General features: G+C 40.6%; 1 protein-coding gene across 3 annotated transcripts in view; it reads left to right on the forward strand.

Moving 5' to 3' along the window:
• The first annotated feature begins 5,163 nt into the window (after nt 1-5,163).
• The window catches only part of GMDS (GDP-mannose 4,6-dehydratase), a 627,567-nt gene continuing 612,881 nt past the window's right edge, over nt 5,164-19,849 (forward strand). Inside the window, exons 1-2 of one of the 3 annotated variants that reach the window (XM_060614958.1) lie at nt 5,411-5,517; nt 7,543-7,603. In XM_060614958.1, coding sequence (XP_060470941.1) covers nt 7,586-7,603 — 18 coding nt within the window. In that variant the 5' untranslated portion in view covers nt 5,411-5,517; nt 7,543-7,585. Of the gene's footprint in view, nt 5,518-7,542; nt 7,604-19,849 lie in introns of all 3 variants that reach the window. The other 2 variants (XM_078446696.2, XM_060614957.2) reach the window with 2 other exon arrangements.

The following is a 19,849-nucleotide window of genomic DNA, read 5'->3' on the forward strand; positions in this document are numbered from 1 at the left end:
ACGTAAAAAGTCACTACTTCTATTCTGCTTGTTTCCTAAACTGGAAAACTGGTATAAATCCTGAAGTAGAGGTAAGGTAAAAAGGAAAAATGGTCCCCACTTCTCCCTTGTATGTTTTCCCTACTACAATGCTTCTCTTTCAATCGTATTCACACACAAGTAACCATTTCATTAGTCTTTCAGTTTTGGTTACAAGCCCTGAGTCTGGATTTTGTGTCTTGTCTCTACTGCTGTGTCAGTCAGTGTGTAGAGTGGGACACTACCATAAATATTTTAAGCAGAAAAAGAGTTAGTGCAAGAAATTTTGTTTACAAACTCTTTGCAAAGACCAAGTTTGCCATTTTTTTTTTTTAAAGTAAACAAGCATACAGCGCAACAATTGAACTCTTGGGCAAAATGAAAACTATATTCACACAGAAACCTGTACATGAATGTTTACAGTAGCTTTATATGTAGCAGCCCCAAACTGGAAACAGCCCACATATCCTTCAATAGGTAAGTGGCAAAACAAACTATGGTACATCTATACCATGAAATAATTCTCGACAATAAGAACACCAAACAAACTATTGATACACACATCTTGGATGCATCTCCAGGAGACTTAAACTGAGTGAAAAAAAACAATTCCCGATGATTACAAGCTGTATTATTCCATGTATGATACTTTTTGAAATGACAAAACTTTAGAAGTGTAGGACAGATTAGTTTCCAGGGATTAGGGGTGGTGATGTAAAAGGGCAACATGAGGCATCCATGTCAGAACTACTCAGTACTTTGACTTTGGTGGTTGATGAATGAACCAACATGTGTGATAAAAGGCATTGTATAAACACACACACTAACACAGACACATGCACAAATGAGTACAATGGGGGAAATCTGAATAAGACCAGCGAATTGTATAAATGTCAATATCTTGCTTATAATACTGCACTGTAATTTCTGAGGAGGTGACAAAGAGGGAAATTGGGTAAAGGGTACATGGGATAACACTGTGTTATTTCTTACAAATATATTTGAATTGTACAATTATCTCAATAAAAACTTCAGTTAAAAACTTTTTTGGGTCATAGCGAGTCTTACATCTTTTGACATGAAACGCTGTTGCCAGGAACACTTAAACATCGTGCCTGGGGTCCTGCTTTGAAAAGCATTCACAGAATTACAAGCTGAAGTCAGGTCTTCGAACACCATGCTAGCACTTTGCCGTCCACAGAAGGTGACTGACTTAATTGGTCCAAACACTGACAGCCTCTGGATTACTGACTGGAGGTCTTCAGCGAGTTGCATGTTCTTCTTCACCCATATAGAAAGGGAACAAATGGAGCAGTAGTACTATTAGAAAATAAACAAGAATCTTATTTCCATTTTTCCCCATAATTTAATAAAAAAGGCATGAAGGGAAAATTGGGATATTTCATTGGAAATAAAAGCAGTGTTCTGGATCAGTAATTACATAATAAACAAAAACAAAAACTTTTTTTGTAAGGGTGGTAGTGCTTGGGTGGCTCAGTCAGTTAAGTGTCTGACTCTTGGTCTTGGCTCAGGTCATGATCTCACAGCTTGTGGGTTTGAGCTCCATGTCAGGCTCTGCACTATCAGTTCAGAGACTGCTTGGGATTCTCTCTCTTCCTCTTTCTCTGCCCCTCCCCCCCTCAAAATAAAGAAATAAACTTTCAAAAACAAACAAACACTTCTTTGTAAGGGATGGAGGAACAGAAGCCAGGGAACCATCGCTGGGCTGTTGATGTCAAGGGCATACCACCATAGCTCCAAGCTAGAATTTAGGGAACTGCTGCTGCTGCCACCCTACTGGCTGTTGTACTCATGAAACTTGTGTGACTAGACCCAAACTTGGGGTCTAGTTGCCAAAATTCTCAGGTTAGTTTGACTAGAAGTAGAAAGATGGCCTTTGTTTTACCTCGACCTACCAGACGGAGGGGGAACATCTGATTGCTGTGAACTCAATTTGCTTCCAAAATATCAGATGCAAAATGATCTGGGAAATGTGGGCTTTAACATTTCAATTTTTACAGATAGTAAATGGAATGGGGATTGAAAGGGTCAATCATGATATTTACCATAACCAGCCACTAGCTATGTGACCTCAGGCAAGTTTATTAACCTTTTTGGTCCCCATTTTCTATCAAATAGAGATCATTATAAATGAGATATAGCATAGTGCTTGGCACATCTTACTGCTCACTTAATACATTCTAGTCATTATCATTGGTTTTCTAACCTGATGTATGGTGAAAGAATATTACAAATGTTCCATAGGTTAAAAGCAAAGAACGATTAAAAAAGAAGAGATAGTTTGGAGGTGAAAGCAGAGGTCTTATTTTTGAATACTTCACGTCTACTCAATGTCAAGTAATAAAGATGTGAAAAAACTTATTCAGCATATTAAGTATTGAGTACTAAATATACTTATTAAGCATAGTAAGCATATTAATTATATTTATTAAGCATATTAAGTATTAAGTATAGAATGGTTGATGCTGTGAACCGAATTGAATCCTCCCAATATTCATATGGTAAAGCCCTAACTCACCATATGATGGTATTTGAAGACGGGGGCCTTTGGGAGGTAATTACATCATGAGGGTGAAGATCTCATGATGAGATTATTTCCCTTATAAGTAGAGACAGGAGAGAGATGATGTCTCTCTCTTCACCATGTAAGACACAGCAAGAAGATGGCCCTTGGTTATCCAGATGGAGAGCTCTCACCAGGAACCAAATCAGCCAGTGAATACCTCCTCTGAACTCAGAGCTATTACTATCCACTAAGTAGCACATCCTCCTCAGAGATTTGTTTTGAGTTGACAGGACTTGTTATGGGGTTGAATTGTGTCCTCTCCTCCCCTCAATTTTATGTTGCAGACAACCTCCCTGCCAGTACTTTAGCACATGACTTAATTTAGAAATAGGGTCATGGCAGAGGTAGTTAAGCTAACATGAGGTCATATTGAGTGGGCCCTAATCCAGTATGAGTGGTGTCCTTATAAGAGGAGAAAATTTAGACACAGATACATGTACAGGGAGAATGCTATGTGAACATGAAGATGGCCATAAAAAGCTAAAAGAGAAACTGTAGAGGAAACTAACCCTGACAATCCCTGATTTGGGATTTTCAGAATTGTGAGGAAATAAATTTCTATTATTTAAGCCACCCAGTCTGTGGTACTTTGTTGTGGCAGTCCCAGGAAACCAACATACAGCCCTACCACCTTTCTTCAGAGAAGTTTTCTAGGGAAATATCCATCACTTTTCAATCTTTCACTGTGTCTCAGAACTACCATTTCCCTCAATATTTTGTAATTATTTTATTTATAGGACCTACAATATCATCAATTTTCTATGGGTCTTCTATTGTTATACTTCTACTGTCATACTAGAAAAGGCAAATGTCCAGTATTTAGTGGTATGATAGGAGGTCTCACAGCTGCAGGATAAACTTGGTAGGTCCTCTCTGAATAACCACTTTTTTTTCAGCAATTTTGGGGAAAATATTAAATAATGTATTTGAAAGTATATTTATATTAAAACAAACATAACTTTTCAAGATAATTTAGTAGATTTCAAAGACATTTCTTGCTTATAGTAAGTTCCCCTAAATGAAAGTGTTCACTGTCTTGTGCATCAGGGCCTCTTCATTAACCATTCAGAGGCAGCCTTCTACTATTGCATGTAATACACATTTATTCAGTTGTTCTATGTATAGAATAGACAGATGAGGGACAAAGTGTGAAACCAAAGACAAGTCTATCTATAAAGGTAAGGAGTATTCCTGAGGAGCTTAGGGGACAAACAGATTTTAATTTTAATTTTTTTTTAATGTTTATTTATTTTTGAGGGAGAGAACAGAGCATGAGGGGCAGGGGCAGAGACAGAGAGGGAAACACAGAATCTGAAACAGGCCCCAGGCTCTGAGCTGTCAGCACAGAGCCTGATGCGGGGCTCCAACTCAGGAACGGCGAGATCATGACCTGAGCCAAAGTTGGACACTCAACCGACTGAGCCACCCAGCTGCCCCAAACAGATTTTTATTTTAAACCTGAGTTTTTCTGATTTGGGGATTTGAGGTCTGTAATAACTTGCATGATAGGTTGGGGACTCTCTAGTCACTCACTTTGTGATTTGGAGTGATGATCCGAGGTGATTTACTGCAGAGAGGAATAGCTGCAGATAAGCAGAGCAGTGGAGACAGGGAAGTTTTTGTCTCTTCTGTGGATTCCAGCCAACTGCTTAGGTACACACACCTGCTGCCCTCCCAGTGTGTGAGTCACCTCTGCTCTTCTCTCTGCCCAATGTGCGGCTGCCATATGGAAGCCAATTCAGCAGACATCAAGCTAGGACCCCACCTTGCATTTGAATTGTTATTTTTTTGAAATTGGCCATGTCTAGGTTTATAGGACCTTGCAGTCTTTTCAACATTTCCTTAAGTTGCACATGAGTGAGGCCAGACTTACTTGTACTCTGCCAGACCTCTGAACTAGAATACTTTGAATCCAGTTACTTGGAACTTTGTGCCTGGTTCCAAGCTTCAGGGAAATATGAGAAGAGCCAGAAAGCCAGGATACAGGTGAGGTTAGTCTTAACTCACATCTGTGACACCATTTAGGGTCCTTGTAACGCTAGTGCTTTCAGTACACATAAAACCAAACTCATCAAAAGGCATTGCAACAGGTTTTCATAAATTATTTATCAGAGCTAATGGCCCCAGGCCCTGTGACGCCTAGATTTGGAATTCAAGGCTTTCTCCTTACTTAAAGGTCAGTCCATCCTTTCTCTCAGCATCCTCTGGAACTATTAGCATTCCTGGGAGATTCAGAGGGGCGGAGGACAAGAGATAGGGGTTCCAAGGAGGGTAAGATGGTGAAGTCTAGGCCACTGACGGCCCGACCTCTCCACGCCAGGCCTTGCCAAGGGACTGGCCAGGCGTAAAGACCTGGTAACAGTTCCCTTCCTGAAGCTGCCTATCACACCCGGACAGAGCAGACACAGCCCAGCGGCCAGCCCGCCCCTCCGGCGCCCCACCCCACCCCCGGAGCCCGCGCTGCCAGCAGCGGAGGGGGCGTGGCGTGGCGCTGCGGCCGTCGGCGGGGGGCGGGGCCTGCCGCGGGCGCAGAGGGAGCGTCGCGGGCTGACGCGAATGACGCGGCGCCCGCCAGGCCGCAGCCCCGCCGCCCGGCAGTGGGGCCCGCCTCGGTCCGCCCCCGGCCCTCCCCTCCCGGCCTCCCCAGCGCCCCTGTCAGATTGTGGCGGCGGGCCGCGCGGTGCGCTAGTTCCTTGCAGCCTGGGCGAGGAGACTTGCGCGCGGGCACACCCCCACGTCCCTTAGGCGCCGCTGCCTCCGCTCCACTGGCCTCCGCTCCGCCCAGCCTTCTGCCGCACGCCCGTAGCGACATGGCACACGCGGCGGTACGCTGCCCCAGCGCTCGGGGCTCTGGGGACGGCGAGATGGGCAAGCCCAGGAAGGTGGCGCTCATCACTGGCATCACGGGCCAGGTGAGTGCCGAGGAGGGGGTTTGAGCCGGGCCTGCTGCTGCCGGGGCACATGTACGCCTTGCCCCGCGCTCGGGGCTGCCCGCGTTTCCAGGAACAGCCTTCTGGGCATCCCGGAAGGTTTCCGATGTGGCTTGTCGTAGAGCTCGGAGACAAGATGTGTCTTGTGGAGAGTGTCCTGGATACATTGGATGCTTCTAGGCTTACCTTGGGGGCGTGGGGGCGTGTGTTCTACTTGGGATGTGGTCCTCAAACCTGAGCGAGATTACGCTCTCTCACCTGTCCTGCCGGCGACTGGAGCGCTTGTTTTTCCAAGCCCTCTAGGGTGCACTTCCAATTCAGTTCTTTAGAGATCCTAGTGCTGGAGGAGGGAAAGGGACTGGTTTTCTGTGAGAGAGAGTGTGTGTGTGTGGAGTCAACTTGCTGTATTTCCGTGTAAGGGCCAAGGCCACTTACCTGCTAATGCTTGGGAAGCAGGGGAGTTCTTGCTCTTTTCGTTCCCGCCAACCAGATTTCCAGACGAAAAGACAAAATAAAAGAAAGTAGTGCCGTGGGGCCACAGACCAGGAAATGTTTTTGTTTGGGGAGTACACCTCACAAAACCTTTTTAAGTACACAAACTCCTGAGATTCATGTTAACACATTTGAAGTGTATGTGACAGACTGGTCCAAAAGTTAGGCTAGGGTTCTATTTTCAAATAAAAGGAGTTCCTTGAGTGAGATAATCATGAGGAGCTGTCCTGCATGTTGGAACCCACATGTGCAGACTGAGCGTGACTGTTTCTGACAGTCATCTCTTAGAGATGTTGCAACAGGTAGGACCCGACCACTGTATCTAACCAGGCTGTGCTGTGTGAGATTCATTGGTGATGGAATAATTTTGCTCATGTATTTTTGTAGATAGTATTTCTGGAGATTTCCTGGTAGTGGCTAATATTACTCTGTAATGAAGATGATAATAATAGCTAATAAATGTTGTGTTTATTATGTATTGATCACTTGACTAATATTAACTCATTTAGTTTTTACAAGTACTCTTTGAAGGGGATTTTTTTTTTTTTCAACCTTCACTTTACTGATGTGGAAAGTGAGGCATGGGGGTTTGATTTGCTGAAATCAAACAACTAGAAGTGTCTAATTCGGATTCAAACTCTTCTCACAAAGCACTCTAGCATTAGAAAAGAAGTTGGAATTGGCCAGATGTAGAGTCAAAGAATATTAGACAATTTTAACTACTGGATATCTGATTAGTTTCTGATTATTCATGCATCTTACTTTGTTTAAGGTAATTACAGTAAACAACTGTTTGAAAACTGGTTGAAGAGGTGTGTAGGACAAGGATTTGAGGTTGAGGAAGTGAACCATTAAATTAGTCAAGGGCCCATATGCTTCCAGGTCACGGCCTACATACTTTTTTTTTTCTCTCTAATGCTGAGGACTCTTCCAATTTCTTATACTAGATCTGAAGGTCAAATGTTTACTAAGCTTATATGAACTCTTGAAGGTAGAGATTTTTTTTTTTTTTTTTTTTTTTTTAGTACCATTAAGAAATTAGTTAAGCTGTTAATGTAACTCTGTTGGTATGGCTTATACCAATTTGAGTGACCAACACTGTGAATCAATGCAGGTTAGAAATAAAACCTTGTTGAGAGCTTTGAACACAGTCATCTGGTTGGTACTGAGTGACAAGGGAGGAGCAGAAGTGGCCCCCACTGTAGTTTGTCCTGTAGGCTGCCACAGGGGAGTCTTTCTTATACATGTGTTCAGCATGCTATGCCCTGGCCAGACACTTTTGGTTCATCACTTCATTTCTGACTTTAAACTCCTGCTTGAGTTTCAGGCTCCTTTTACTCTCAGCACCAGCATTTTAATCTTTCCTCCAACATTCACCCTCTGCATTATTCCTTTCCATGTTGAGTTGTTGTGTTGGCTTCCATAGCCCCTGGCACAATGTTGAACTCTGTATTGCCATGTAAATCCTTGTTAATGGAATTTAATGCCCTGCTATACTTTGCATTTATCTTCTAGGACAGTGACTCCCTACCTGGGTATTAAGGATCTCCAGAGGACTATGGAGTTAATACCAGAGGTCTGAAAATCTATACGTTATTATTCATTTTAAAAATAATATTCAGTGAGAGCTTACTGAGCCACTCTGCCAAACATTTTATATCCCTACCTTAGGGGCAGATACAATTTTTATTCCCAATTTACACCTACCTAAGTAAGGTTAAGAATGTTCCCTGGGAATGCACATCCAATGAGTGTCAGAGCTGAGATTTGAACTGAGAAGTTGCTTAGACCCATTTTGTTAACACACTTCTGTGGTAAGCTACACACAATTAAAATACAGTTCTGTGTGTGTGTGTGTGTGTGTGTGTGTGAGAGAGAGAGAGAGAGTGAGGGAGAAAGAGAGATTGTTTTACTCTAAGAAGTCTCAGATTCAAGAAGATGAGGCAGACACCATTGCCCTTAGGGCATTCGTGTCATTGTGCCATGATGGGCTCTTAAAAGTCCCAAATTCCCACTTGAGAATGAATGCAGATAGCCATGGTGCCCTGTATGCTATTTATCATCTCTAGTATTTATCATCGGGCTTCATAGTCTAGCTTCAGCCCCCCTGTCTATTCTTAATACAGTAGTTGTGAATCATTTTCTCAAGTTTTTACCTCATTAAATCACCTTAAAGAAAAACAGGCTCTGGCTTTGCATTGCTGCCTCTAGGCCCTCTACCAGTCATCCCCAAAGCTCACCTCCATTGATTGTCTTAATTGTGCTTGTGGTTCTTTACTACATATATGGGTGGAACTGTTCTTGCTGTTGTGTGAATACTGTCTCTTTGTACCTCGTTGGAGTCATTTTGTGGCTGAATGCCCTCACACGTTGTACTCCTTTTCACTCTCCTAAAAGCCTCTGTGCACTCCAAGTAGTCCTGCCAAATGCAGCCATTCCATGAACTTTCTTTGTGTTTACATATATGCACCCTCCCCATTGGCTTTATAGGTAATTTACATATCTTGGTTCTTTGGTTGGTGAACTGCTTCAAGATAGAAACCTTTTCAGCATATTATCTCCCACATAGTTTTAGTTAGTGGGCTTTCAAAAATGTTGACTTACTCTTCTCATTAACAACACATCTTTGTTCCGTGTCTGCAAGGTACAATGCTTATTTTGATGCTGGTGGGAGTATAAAGATATTTAAATTTACTCATTGCCCACTGGGATTTCACAGTCTTTGAAGAACTTAAGACAATGCACATGAAAAAAGTAGTGTTGTACAAGTATGTTAGGGGCCAAATGAGTGGTTTATCTAACCTCAGGATTCTGGGAGAATATAGGTATTGTACCAACAATATAGGTATTGTTGAATGCTAGAAATAGCAGGGACTATATTGGGGTGAACAGCGTGCATAGGAGTGCAGAGAGGGGAGGGTTTGGGGACAGTGAGCACAGATACAATAATAACAGAGGGAATTTAACTTATAAATTAGTTATACCCTTGCTCATTTCCAAAAAGATTCTGAGGTGGCATCAATAAAAAAACACATCATTGGACCATCATAAAAAGAATGAAAAGAAAAAAAGCCCCAGCACCCCAAAACCACAGAACAGGAGTCTGCAGTGAAGGCAACAGAAAGGTGGAGGTAGTGTACCAAAACCCAAAACTAAGAGGTGGCTGCTGTCAAGGTGGACGTAAGATTCAACTTTGAGGTTCCTTATAGTCAAGACAAAGTGATAGGTGAATGATAGGTGAGTGAAACTTTTTATTAGTATTACATTCTTAGAGAAATAACTTAAAAAAATGTTTATTTATTTTGAGAGAGAGAGAGGGAGGGAGCATGTGCACAAGCAGGGGAGGGGCAGAGAGAGAGGGAAAGAGAGAATCCCAAGTAAGCTCTGCACTGTCCGTACAGAGCCTGATGTGGGGCTTGATGTCACAAACCATGAGATCATAACCTGAGCCGAAGTCAAGAGTCAGCTGCTTAACCAACTCAACCATCCAGGTGCCCCTAGAGAAACAACTTTTAAACAACAGAACAACATGATGCACAATATGGTTGATAGTAGTTTTTTAAAAAAGACACTCATCTCCCTGGGACACTTTTATTACTCCCTATTGGATGACAAAGGCACACTTTTTTGATAGAGACTTAGATAATTGAATGGTTAGTGTTTGTGAATTTTTCCCTTTTTTAAACATATACTTTTCTAACATCTGTTATTTCAAGCTGGTCCCTGCCAAGAGAGCACGCAAGTTGGAGCTGTAGATTACTTTGTCAGGTATGTTGATTGTCAGTTTAATGTTGGTGTTTTAAAAGTGGAAGAATTTGACATGGTGAGGTCCTTCTCACTTGTAAGTTGGTCTAGATTTTCTTTGGGAAGTGGTTTAGATCTGGCCAAACATTTATGCAAGTACCTATTCAAGGTTCCACATTTCTGCATCATGACAGATGGAAGAGAAAGCATTTATCTTTAAATAGTCAAGAGGAGTTAACTTGTCTGTGTTTGGAAGACAACAAAGAAACTTTTGGTCCCTTTGGGTTATCAAGGTCAGATTCTTTAAGTCATATTTTGTTTCAGAATTTTTTTTTTATGGCTTATTTTTTATTTTCACCGATTTTGTTTCATTTGAGCATACTCTAGCTTCCATGAAACAATCCTGGCCTTTAAAGAAAACACGTTAAATGGATAACCTAATTCCCTGGACTCGGGTGGCTTTTGCAGGCTTCCTTTTCTTCATTGAAGGGTTAATTTAGCACATTAGAAAATAATAATTGGGAATTGGCAGGAAGTACCATTCTCCCCACAATTTTCCTTAACTCCTTTTAATTAATGCTTCAATTGAATTATAATAGATGAAGGGGATACTACCTCTTTTGGTTTTACTTTCTTTTTTTTTTTTTTTTTTTTTTTTTTTCAACGTTTTTTATTTATTTTTGGGACAGAGAGAGACAGAGCATGAACGGGGGAGGGGCAGAGAGAGAGGGAGACACAGAATCGGAAACAGGCTCCAGGCTCCGAGCCATCAGCCCAGAGCCTGACGCGGGGCTCGAACTCACGGACCGCGAGATCGTGACCTGGCTGAAGTCGGACGCTCAACCGACTGCGCCACCCAGGCGCCCCTGGTTTTACTTTCTGATGCATATTCAGTTTCCCACAAATTTCTACATTCCAGTATAGGTATCAGAAACATCACTTATGGAGATGGAGATTTATTTTTTATATTTATTTATTTATTTGTTTGTTTGTTTATTTAATATGAAATGTATTGTCAAATTGGTTAACATACAACACCCAGTGCTCATCCCAACAGGTGCCCTCCTCAATACCCCTCACCCACCTTCCCCTCCCTCCCATTCCCCCATCAACCTTCAGTTTATTCTCAGTTTTTAAGAGTCTCTTATGGTTTGGCTCCCTCCCTCTCTAACTTTTACTTTCCTTCCCCTCCCCCATGGTCTTCTGTTAAGTTTCTTAGGATCCACATAAGAGTGAAAACATATGGTATCTGTCTTTCTCTGTATGACTTATTTTACTTAGCATAACACTCTCCAGTTCCATCCACGTTGCTACAAAGGGCCATATTTCATTCTTTCTCATTGCCACGTAGTATTCCATTGTATATATAAACCACAACTTCTTTATCCATTCATCAGTTGATGGACATTTAGGCTCTTTCCATAATTTGCTATTGTTGAAAGTGCTGCTATAAACATTGGGGTACAAGTGCCCCTATGCATCAGCACTCCTGTATCCCTTGGGTAAATCCCTAGCAGTGCTATTGCTGGGTCATAGGGTAGATCTATTTTTAATTTTTTGAGGAACCTCCACACTTTTCCAGAGCAGCTGCACCAGTTTGCATTCCCACCAACAGTGCAAGAGGGTTCCCGTTTTTCCACATCCTCTCCAGCATCTATAGTCTCCTGATTTGTTCATTTTAGCCACTCTGACTGGTGTGAGGTGGTATCTGAGTGTGGTTTTGATTTGTATTTCCCTGATGAGGAGCGATGTTGAGCATCTTTTCATGTGCCTGTTGGCCGTCTGGATGTCTTCTTTAGAGAAGTGTCTATTCATGTTTTCTGCCCATTTTTTCACTGGATTATTATTTTTTTGGGTGTGGAGTTTGGGGAGTTCTTTATAGATTTGGATACTATCCCTTTGTCCGATATGTCATTTGCAAATATCTTTTCCCATTCCGTTGGTTGCCTTTTAGTTTTGTTGATTGTTTTCTTTGCAGTGCAGAAGCTTTTTATCTTGATGAGGTCCCAGTAGTTCATTTTTGCTTTTAATTCCCTTGCCTTTGGAAATATGTCAAGTAAGAAATTGCTGTGGCTGAGGTCAGAGAGGTTTTTTCCTGCTTTCTCCTCTAGGGAGATTTAGTGAAATGTGATAATGTCTGTTAAAACTAGCCCATTTGATTGGTAATGGCTACATGGAATCATGGAGCCAAGGCTTTTTCCAGTGCAGGGGAGAGGCCCATGATTGGTTAGTGATGTCTGCCTGGGAGAGGGAGTGACAGCATGCATGCTATGTCTTTACAAGATTGCGACTCCTTGAGAATAGGAAAAAAGTGTCTTAGTCATTTATCCCCTGTGAGGTACTCAAAATTAAGTTAATTAAATTAATCTTTAGTTACTGTTGTTTATTGTCTTGCAGAAGACTTGCCTGGAAATTGCAGATGATTGTAGAAATAAGAATAAAATGTTAATGATGTATTCCTTTTTGGTTGGGTAGAAGCAAGACATCGTCAGGGTACTGGGCAGATTGGGATAGTATATACTTGACAAATTGCAGTTTAGGAGGTGAAATGATTTATTATAACTTAAGGTTTAAAGGACATGGAATATGTTCATTTCAGGGAAAAAAGGTAACATGCCCAGTTTTGTGTGATAGATTTCCTACTGTTTTTGTATTCATATTTACCACTAAATTTGAAATATATTCCTGTGGTATACATGTTGGGATTTTAGAGCTACAGTTAAATACCATTATTGTGTAGAGGAGGAAAGGAGACTGAGAAAATGTGATTTCCCCAGGTCACACAGAAAATTAGTGCTCGTGTTGATTAGCACCCTGGACTCTTGTGTTTCTATTATGTTAGGACTCATCAACACTGTTTTCTGCTAACAAGAAAGGGAGACTGCTTTAAGCTAGGAATATTAGAGTAGAAACTATATGTAGTAATATTATAGTGTTCTAGAAAGTTGAATAATAATAAATATACACGTGAAGAGTAATCAAATCTGTTGTGATATGTAAGGTAAAGGTAACTTTATGTAACATTTAACATCTTATATTAACAAAATATTTTCCTTCTGCAAAAATTGTGAGGCTTAGGGTAATTAAATAGGAATCTTTAGTATGGGATCTATAAAGGAAAATTAACAAGATTATAGGGACTAAATAAAGAAAGGTTAACTTTAGACAACACATTCTTTCAATTTTTTTATTTGAATATAATTGACACGCAATGTTACATTAGTTTCAGGTGTATAACATAGTGATTAAACTTGTCTATACTTTATGCTATGTTGACCTCAAGTGTAACTACCATCTGTCACCATACAACACTATTACAGTACCATTGACTGTATTCCCTGTGCTGTGCCTTTTATTCCTGTGGGTTACTTACTTCATAACTGGAAGCCTGTATGTCCCACTCTCCTTCACCCATTTTGCCCATTCTCCCACCTCCTTCCCTCTAGCAATCATCAATTAGTTTTCTGTATCTACAGATCTGATTCTGCTTTTTGTTTGTTTATTCATTTGTTCTGTTTTTTAGATTCCACATATGAGTGAAATCATATGGAATTTGTCTTTCTCAGTCTGACTTCTTTCACTTAGCATTATACTCTGTAGGTCCACCCATATTGTCACAAATGGTAAGTTCTTATCCTTTTTAATGGCTGTATAATATTCCTGTGTGTGTGTATGTATGTATGTACTACATCTTCCTTATCCACTAGGACACTAGGATACTAGTGTCCTCCATGGACACTAGGTTGCTTCCATATCTTGGCTATTGTCAATAATGCTGCAATAAACATAGGGGTGCACATATCTTTTCAAATTAGTGTCTTTGTTTTCTTTGGGTAAGTACCCAGTAGTGGAATTATTGGATCATATGCTATTTCTATTTTGAAGAACCTTCATGCTGTTTTCCACAGTGGCTGTATCAATTTACATTTACACCAACAGTGCATAAGGCTTCTTTTTTCTCCACATCCTCACCAACACTTGCTATTTCTTGTCTTTTTGATTCTAGCCATTCTGACAGGTGTAAAGAGATATCTCATTGTGGTTTTGATTTGCATTTCCCTGATGATTAGTGATGTTGGACATCTTTTTATGTTGGACAACACATTCTTTAGAGACCTTAGACATTCACTATTCATTCAAGGTCATATGCTGTCCTGAGCTGGTCAGTGCCTCCAAACCTAGTGCTACCTTATCTACTCATGACATGGGAAAACCCAGTGCTGCACATCTCCATGTTTGGCCTCTGGACTCCAAGGCTGAAATGAGAGTGGCTTTTATTAGTTACTGACTTGATTTCTGGATGAACTGAAAGTACACTTAAGTGTCTTTGTGATCCTCAACGGCTCTTTAAGGTGTAGAGTTCTCAACTTGCCTGTTGAAGCAGCCTTTCCTGAACTTTTGTGAGACAGAAGTTACCACTAAAGAAGAATTATATGGTTGTGATTCTATGTAAAGAATCAGGTTTAAGGAGTGAGGCAAAATGTTTGCCTTCTGGATATTTAGTAGATAATTATTGGGGATAGGGTACAGAAAAAAATTACTGACATTGATAGAATGATTACTGTGTGCCATACAATGTACCAGGCATCTTTACAGATTATCTCTTTTAACCCCAGGTGGTATGAATTTTTACTGTCCACCTTGTATTAAACAAGGAAACCGAGACTTGGAGAATTTCAAAATGACCTAAGAACCCTTAATGCACTAGTTTTTTTCCCTCAGGACCTTCTTTCCTGCATTATCAGACTAGCTCTGTTGGGGCAGTTTGTCAATTAACTGCAGAAGTTCACTGCTCTCAACTTGTTTTTAAAGGCTGCTATATAATTTGATTGGTGTCTTACCATGCTCCTTAGGTGATGTTAACATTAGCAGTGTGTGTGTGTCTTAGTGGAAGTATGGAAGGGGGGTAGGGAAATGGAGGTCGAGCACTATGTTCTCTGAGTCCTTTTGAAGGGTTCTTGTGGCTCATTTCCCCAGTGTTCTTTTCAGTTCTCTAAGGGATTTTTACAGTAAGAGATTAAAATACTTCTCCCTGCTCATGAACCTTCCTCTTCCAGGGGAGAGCCAGGAGCCAGTAGTCAATTAATAGGATCCTCAGAAACAGGTAGGTCTCTGGGGCTACTGTGTGGGTGATGGGCTGTCTGGATGAAAATTGTGGCTGGAGAGCTTATACATAAGCTCTGATGGTCTGAGTTTTCAGTGTGGTGGAGAGAGGCAGGTGAGAGGCTGAGATGCTTGCTTGTGCGGCTGCTACAAATTGTTCCCAAGGATTCTTCTACCTGCACATGGATCAGAGAGTTACAGCTCCCAGTTCACTTGTTGTGCCCTTAGATACATTTTTTTTTCTTTCTCTAATGCTACTTTTTGTTTCTATAAACTGGGGTTTGTCCTTGATGTCAAGGTCCAGATTAGATTTTCCTTAGACTCAGAAGTCTTCTAGATTCTTGTAGCCTGTTATGAACAAACATGGTCTAAGCCTGAAAATAGTTTTGCCTGCAAAATGATCTTAGCAAGTACTTTTGATTTGATGTTTCTTCTGGTGAGTTAGTTTAATCTGAAGAGATGCTTCCTTGACTTGAGAGTAGCCTCCCCTCTTCTCTCTTCCAATAGCATTGCATTTGGGCTACTAGCAATTCTCCTATTTCATACCTCTTCTAAATTTCCAGGCAGTAATTTTTTTCATGCTTCATTTATCTCTCCTCCCAGAGGCAATTACATTTTGGTGTGAATCTGTTTAGTAATAGAAGTATTGTTAGTCGTAATTAATGCATTCATCAAATGTTTGAGTGCCAAATATGTGTCAAGCACTAGGGATATAACAGTGAACAAAACGACAAAAATGACCATCCTTATAACATTGATGATGTTCTAGATGGTGTTGATAATTATGGTAATTATAATAATTAGCACATATTGCACATTTACTTTCTGCCAGGCACTGTTCAAAGTTATTATATTTATTACTGAAACAACAGAGCACTCCTATGATGCAGTTTTCTTATTATCCCCAATGAATACAGAAGTTAAATATATTATCCAAAAGTGGGTCCAGTCATTTTTTTCAGAGTGACATCTGAAATGTAAATCCCATTATTTTTTTTCTATTAAGTTTGTAATTGGTATCAACATATAAATTCCAAGGAGAGATACATAAATTGTATATCAGATTTGAAAAACAAAGCATATTTAAGAGTTTTTTGCAGTTGTGGAAAGGTGGATTATAGTAGTAAAATAAGCCTGCAGTAACCACTCACTACATTAGATACCTTTTATTTTATTAGCTGTGTCATGTGGGTCATATCTTAGTTCTTTGGAGGACCTGTATTGATGACTAATCTTGTAAACTCTCTGCAGGCTGGGGCTCTGTCTTGGAGCAAGTGGAAGAGAATGAGTTAGATTTTTAGCCCAACTTGGGTTTGAATTACTGATTAGTTGCTTATGAGCTGCATGGCTTTGGGCAAGTTTTAACCTTTGCTGTTGGGTTAAAAGAGTAATTCTACCAAGTAGAAAATAATTCTTGCACATAATAGGGACTTTTGCCCCATTATTAGAATGTACCTTCTCTTCACAGTGTTAAGAAGATAATAAAAGATTTCTTGAATTTAAGGAAAGAAAGTGGAATGAAGAGTGTATTAATATTTAGCTTTGCTTTGTACGAGTCTATTATCAGTGGCAGAAAGTTCCATAACATTTGGAATCAACCACAAGGCTGTAAAGTACTGGAAGTGAGGAGATTTGACATCACTAAGTCTTACAGACTGATTATATAAGCAGATCTGGGAGACAGTCTTATCTTCCTGTATAAGAGGATTGCAGGCAGTGGACTGCACTCTGAATCTTCCTTACTGTGATTGTGGTCCTGGAATGAAAGGTTGGCATATTGGAAATGAGAAAGATGTGTTGAGTGCTTTCCTACTTTGATGAAAGATTGTTATGTGGTGGAAACGTTTTTTAGTCTTTACATGTAACTGATTACCTGAGGAAAGAACATGGAACTGAGAATCAGAAGCTGGGTTTTAACACCACCTTTATTTTATAGCCTTAATTTTTTCTGAGCCTGTTTCTTAATCCTTATTGCAAAGATGCTTTGGTCATCTCTCAAGTCTATTCAGAGTGTAAAGTGCTATGACTTTAGGATTGAACCCTAAAGGTGGTTCAGTGAGTTAAGTGTCCAGCTCCTGATTTCAACTCAGGTCATGATCTCATAGTTCGTGAGTTTGAGCCCTGCATTGGAGGGCAGAGTCCCACATCATCCAGAAAGAACCTGCTTGGGATTGTCTCTCTCCCTCTGTACCTCTCTCTTTCTCTCTCTCCTCCCAAAAATAAATAAATAGGAATTTGTAAGGTTAAAGTGAAAAATCTGAGCTATCCTTTTTAGGTTATACCTAATTAAGTGGTTTTTTTATGAGAATGGATTTTTAAATTCCTGTTATTTATTATATATATTTTGAGCTTAGCATTTAATAGTTGATATTTTATTCATTCAGTAAATATTTGCTGAGATTTATTCTGTGTTGAAGTAGGTATTGGAGATATAGGCACCAGCAAGATGAATATGATTTTGTCTTTAAGAAGCTGATAGTCTGGTGAGCAACAATCAATTTTACAGCATGTTAAGTAGTATGATAGTAATAAATAAGTCACAGAATCACATGAAGATCCTTTCTTAAATAAAAATGCTCTAAAGTATCATTGGGGCACCTGGGTGGCTGGGTTGGTTAAGTGTCGGATTCTTGGTTTTGGCTCAGGTCATGATCTCGCAGTTCATGGGTTTGAACCCTGCATCGGGCTCTGTGCTGACTGTGTGGAGCCTGCTTGGGATTCTCTCTTTCTCTCTCTCTCTGCCCCTCCCCACTCACACATGCGTGTGCGTGCTGTCTCTCTCTCAAATTAAAAATTCTCTAAAGTATCATTAATTCAGTAGATTTATTGATTGAGCATCTCTTCCTTGGAAATTTCTGGTTATAAATGCTGTTGTATTAACAGGGTTAATTGTGAGGCCTTCTTGTGGAAAGCTGAGCTGCCTAAGCTCATACACTACTGTATTCTTCTTTTTGACATAGAACTTTTTTGAATAGTCTTATATTCAGTGAAGAATGGTTAAGTCAATTTCTGACTGCAGGCCTTTCTCTGAACTGGGGCCGCTGACCTGTTTGTGCACCTGGGGAGGAGGGGAGCCAGCCCCGGTAAGTAGCTCAGAGGTGCAGTCTGGAATGGGAGACAAAGACTGCCTGTGCCCGCCAGCCAGAGGCCATTTATTGGTGAGGTGGAACGGCACTTGCCAGAGGAACTGGAAGTGTGGATCAGGATCCTTTAAGACGTGGGGTATGAATTCCAGCTGAGCACCTGGCAGGTGAGGGAGACTGGAGCAGGACAAATGCCTTGCTGGTGCCTGCACTGCACTGCAAGGATGGCCTAAACAGAGTGGTTTGGGACATGCACACAGGGAGGAGAGACTAGGGTATGGCCATTTTTCTCCCTATCACCAACCAGGTAGGGCTTCAGGGAACGGACAAGGTGACACTCACCTATACCAAACTATGCCCCTCTGTGTCTGGTAACTGTGTATCTACCAGAGGAATATTGACACTGATGGAACCAAACAGTCCTTCCTCCAGACCAGTGCAGGCACGGGTTCCAAGGCACCAGCAGTTTTGCATTTTCTGATTTAATTCTTGGTCAATTCTTATTGTGTGTGTGTGTGTGTGTGTGTGTGTGTGTGTGTGTGTATTTTTTTTTTTTTTTTCTCTTCCTCCTATTCTCTAGTCTTGTTATTCTGGTTGTTGGTTTGTTTAAGCAGACATATTTAATCTATTCTTTTTACACCTCTTCTGTATCTCCGTCTTCTTTAGTTTCCTCTCTCTCTCTCTCTCTCTCTCTCTCTGGATTAAGCTGTATAGTTTCTCTGCCTGGTCACTTTTCTTTTCTTTTCTTTTCTTTTCTTTTCTTTTCTTTTCTTTCTTTTCTTTTTTACCACCCCTGTCATTGCTCTCTTTGGTAGGGATATGGCTTCTTCCACCACCACCCCTCCACCCCCTTTATAAAAAATTTTTTTTCTAGGGTTACTTCAGCAAACAAATCAGAGAACACCTGGTGGAAGGTCGAAACCACCACTACAAGTAGGGAGATAAAGCAACCAGAGTCACAACAACAGAGAGCACATAACACACTCCAGAAACACCTTCTGAAGGGCTGGGCGCTGGACAGCATATGACTCCTTTTCAATACAGTAGTGCTCACAGGTGCAGGACACATAACAAGCTATTAAAACACATAAGGGACAGAAAACTAGTCAAAATAACGAAATGGAATAATTATCCTTAAAAGAAATTCCAGGAAGAAATGACAGAGAATTGCTCAAAACATATGTAAACAATATATCTGATCAAGATTTTAGAAAAATAGTCATAAGATTAATCACTGGGCTTGAAAAAAATAAGATAGCAGAGAATCTATTGCTGGGGAGATCAAAGAACTAAAAAGTCACAACGAGTTCAATGCTGCAAATGGGCTACAAAATAAACTAGATGCAGGGACAGCAAGGATGGAAAAGGCAGAGGGGAGATTAAGTGAAATAGAAGATAAAATTATGGAAAATGATGAGGCCAAGAAAGAGACATAAGAAAATACTAGACCATGAGGAGAGAATTAGAGAACTAAGTGATTCAATGAAACGTAATAATGTCCATATCATAGGAGATCCAGAAGAAGAAGAGAGGGAGAAAGGGGCAGAAGTTTTACCTGAACAAATTATAGCTGAGAACTTCCCTAATCTGGGGAAGGAAGCAGACATCCAAATTCAGGAGGCACAGAGAACTCCCTTCAGATCTAACAGGAATAGATTTTCTCCCTGGCATATTGTAGTGAAACTGGCAAAATACAAAGATAAAGAGAGAGTTCTGAAAGAAGCAGCTAGGGACAAACAGGCCTTAACCCAGAATGGTAGACACATAAGGGTAGTAGCAGACCTGTCCACTGAAAATTGGCAGGCCAGAGGGAGTGGCAGGAAATATTCAATGTGCTGAAAAGGAAAAATATGCAGCCAAGAATTCTTTATCCAGCAAAGCTGTCATTCAGA

This window comes from Panthera onca, chromosome B2 (assembly GCF_046562875.1).
Source record: "Panthera onca isolate mPanOnc1 chromosome B2, mPanOnc1 haplotype 2, whole genome shotgun sequence".
Taxonomy (NCBI): Eukaryota; Metazoa; Chordata; class Mammalia; order Carnivora; family Felidae; genus Panthera; species Panthera onca.